Source organism: Tupaia chinensis, unplaced genomic scaffold (assembly GCF_000334495.1).
Source record: "Tupaia chinensis unplaced genomic scaffold, TupChi_1.0 Scaffold000048_1, whole genome shotgun sequence".
NCBI classification, from domain to species: domain Eukaryota; kingdom Metazoa; phylum Chordata; class Mammalia; order Scandentia; family Tupaiidae; genus Tupaia; species Tupaia belangeri.
The window spans coordinates 4,241,306-4,243,806 of record NW_006159506.1 but is presented as its reverse complement, the minus strand read 5'-3'; the positions used below and the strand labels follow the sequence as shown (position 1 = coordinate 4,243,806).

Here is a 2,501-nt window from a genome sequence, read left to right as displayed (position 1 = left end):
TGGATTTTACAGAATAGTAAGAAATGACTAAACTGGGGTTAGGCAGCAGATGAAGAGGTGAGTGTATGAAAGGGCTACAGTGATCACTCTGTCCCTGAGACCATGCCACCTGACACCTGGGCTTTCTACTCAGCTCCCAAGGCTCTGTGAACTCCAAGATGCTGTGTAGCAGAAGGACAGATGACCCTGGCACCTCTGATCTCCATGGTATTTTCATACATGTTGTGGTGACATGTCTAAATACATGACTATGCACATTTAAAAAAATAATAAGTCCTGGCAGTTTCGTTTCACCAACATATTTCTAAATCAAATGTTTCTTTTTCTTTTTTTTTTTCTTTCAAATGTTTCAGAAAGTTTGAGCTAATAGCACAAATTCCTCCAAATTACATGGAATACAGTCACAATCTAATGACCTGCAGTTGTGCTATGATATGTACAATTCTCTGTTACCAAGCATTGATAATGGAGAGAGGCTAGCAACCTGATAGGGGATCTTCCATGGCACATCTGAGTAAGTGGACTTTTCTATGCGACTCACCCAAGGACCCGAACAACACTGTGGGCTTAGGAGGGAGAAGCTCCCTATCTGCAAGGCCAGACTCTATAAACAATTTGAAACTTGATCAAAGTTATATTGAAAGGAATTTTTATGGGGACACACTTGCATCAACTTCATGACAAAACAATAATGGATGAAATGTGTAGGAAGATTATGATGGGGACTGAAATAGTCATGGAATTCTGGGGCCTGCCCAGTGGTTTAGTGGTAGCACACTGCTAAAGCAATGCTGAATCCATATGGAAGGTCAGGGGTTCTGTTCCAAGTTCAACCTGTATATGTTGTAGGTGCTCCCATGACTTGAGCTGGCTGGGAAGACTATAGGGTGAGGAGTTTCACAGTATGAGACCATCTCACACTCTCATAAAAGAAAGAAGTAAAACTTAAAAAAAAAAAAAGAAAAAAGAAATATTCTTGGTCCCAGCAGGTGGCATGGTAGTTAAGGCACTGGATCCAACATGGTTGACTCTATGGTTCGAGTCTCATACCTTGGGGACTTGAAAAACACACTGAGAATGTATAGTGTGTGAGTGCCCAGAATACCAAGAGGAGAATGGGGGAGAGGGATTTACTGTGTAGCCATCCCCCCATGGGGAGTGATTTCTCATTTCCTCTCTCTCCCTTTCTCTCTCTGGCAAGGGCACATGCCCCATAGCTAAAAAATAAATATTCTTCAAATATTAACCAACTGTATTGCACTACTGGTCTGTAATTTACTTGCCAGAAAGATCAGGGAATCAAATATGATATTTTCATTTCCTTTCTGTTCTACTCCTTATTTCCACCAATAATAACATTTCTTCAGATTTCACGATTCAACAACACTCATGCTAAGAGGACAGCCTCGGATTTCAACTAGCCAGGAATTCTCATTCTGAGAATATGATATGATTTGAGAGATTCAAATTAAAATTTAAATCCATTTAATGCTGAAGTTTTAGAAGACAACATAACTTTAAAATTGTTGCCAAATAATATTTTTAAAATGTTTTTGATTCTGAGGAGGATATGTGGGAAAAATAAATAAATAAATAAAATGTTTTTGAAGAATTAGAGATGAGGCTTTTTATTTTTAAAGATTTTTCTCATAAAGAAAGAAGGCCACATTACATTCTCATTTATTTTGTGTTTAAGGAAAGGACTGTGAACTGTTGTCCATGAACTCAGAGAACTTGTTTCCATCAACCTGCTGATGTTTATACTTGGTAACTGAGGAAAAGCTATCTCAGGCAGAATTCTGAATTCTTTCACTTGATTTGTTTCTTGCCTCTCTCTAACATAGTTATGCATACAAAACTTTTTCCCCCCCATGTGGTGCCTTTATTTGCTTAGATAAAAAACTAAAATACAATTTCAAGCCTACTATAGTTTTAGAAATATCAGTTATGGGGGAGCAGCAGGTGGCATGATGGTTGAGGGCGCTGGACCCCCATATGGCTAACTATGGTTTGAGTCCCAGACCTGGCAGCTTGCTTTCTCACTCTCTCTCTCTCTCTCATTCTGTCCCTCTCTGGTCAAATTAAAACAAGTAAATAAATATTAAAAGAAACATCAGTGATAATATGCTGGTAAAGTAATACTGAAGCCTTTCAAACTAAGCCCCAAACACACCCGCACACATGCACACCCAGGTACCTGCACATATATTCATGCACTACAATGTACACAACATTTGTATAACAAGATTTCAGCTCTACATACCTCAACAATGGCACCTCCGGGGAGTCTGAGAAAATGGCGATACAGCTCTTGGAACCCACTGGGATAGACGGTGTAGACAGCTACATGAGAAGTTGTATCTCCTGAATCAAGTGCAGACACAGAAGTGTCACGTTGATGTTGGAGGTCACAGCTGGAGACACTGGAGTTGAAGCCATGGCTTTTCCAGATGTAATCATACACCGCCACCTAGTGAGACACAGAACCCCCCCCCACACAC

The 2,501-nt window shown here is 39.9% G+C and overlaps 1 protein-coding gene across 1 annotated transcript in view; it reads right to left on the bottom strand.

Annotated features, from left to right (window-relative positions):
* LOC102470636 (uncharacterized) overlaps positions 1-2,501 on the bottom strand; it is a 291,660-nt gene that overhangs the window by 13,446 nt on the left and 275,713 nt on the right. The window contains exon 18 of the mRNA XM_006141250.2: positions 2,264-2,470. Within this exon, the coding sequence (XP_006141312.2) occupies positions 2,264-2,470 (207 nt within the window). The remainder of the gene's footprint in view (positions 1-2,263; positions 2,471-2,501) is intronic.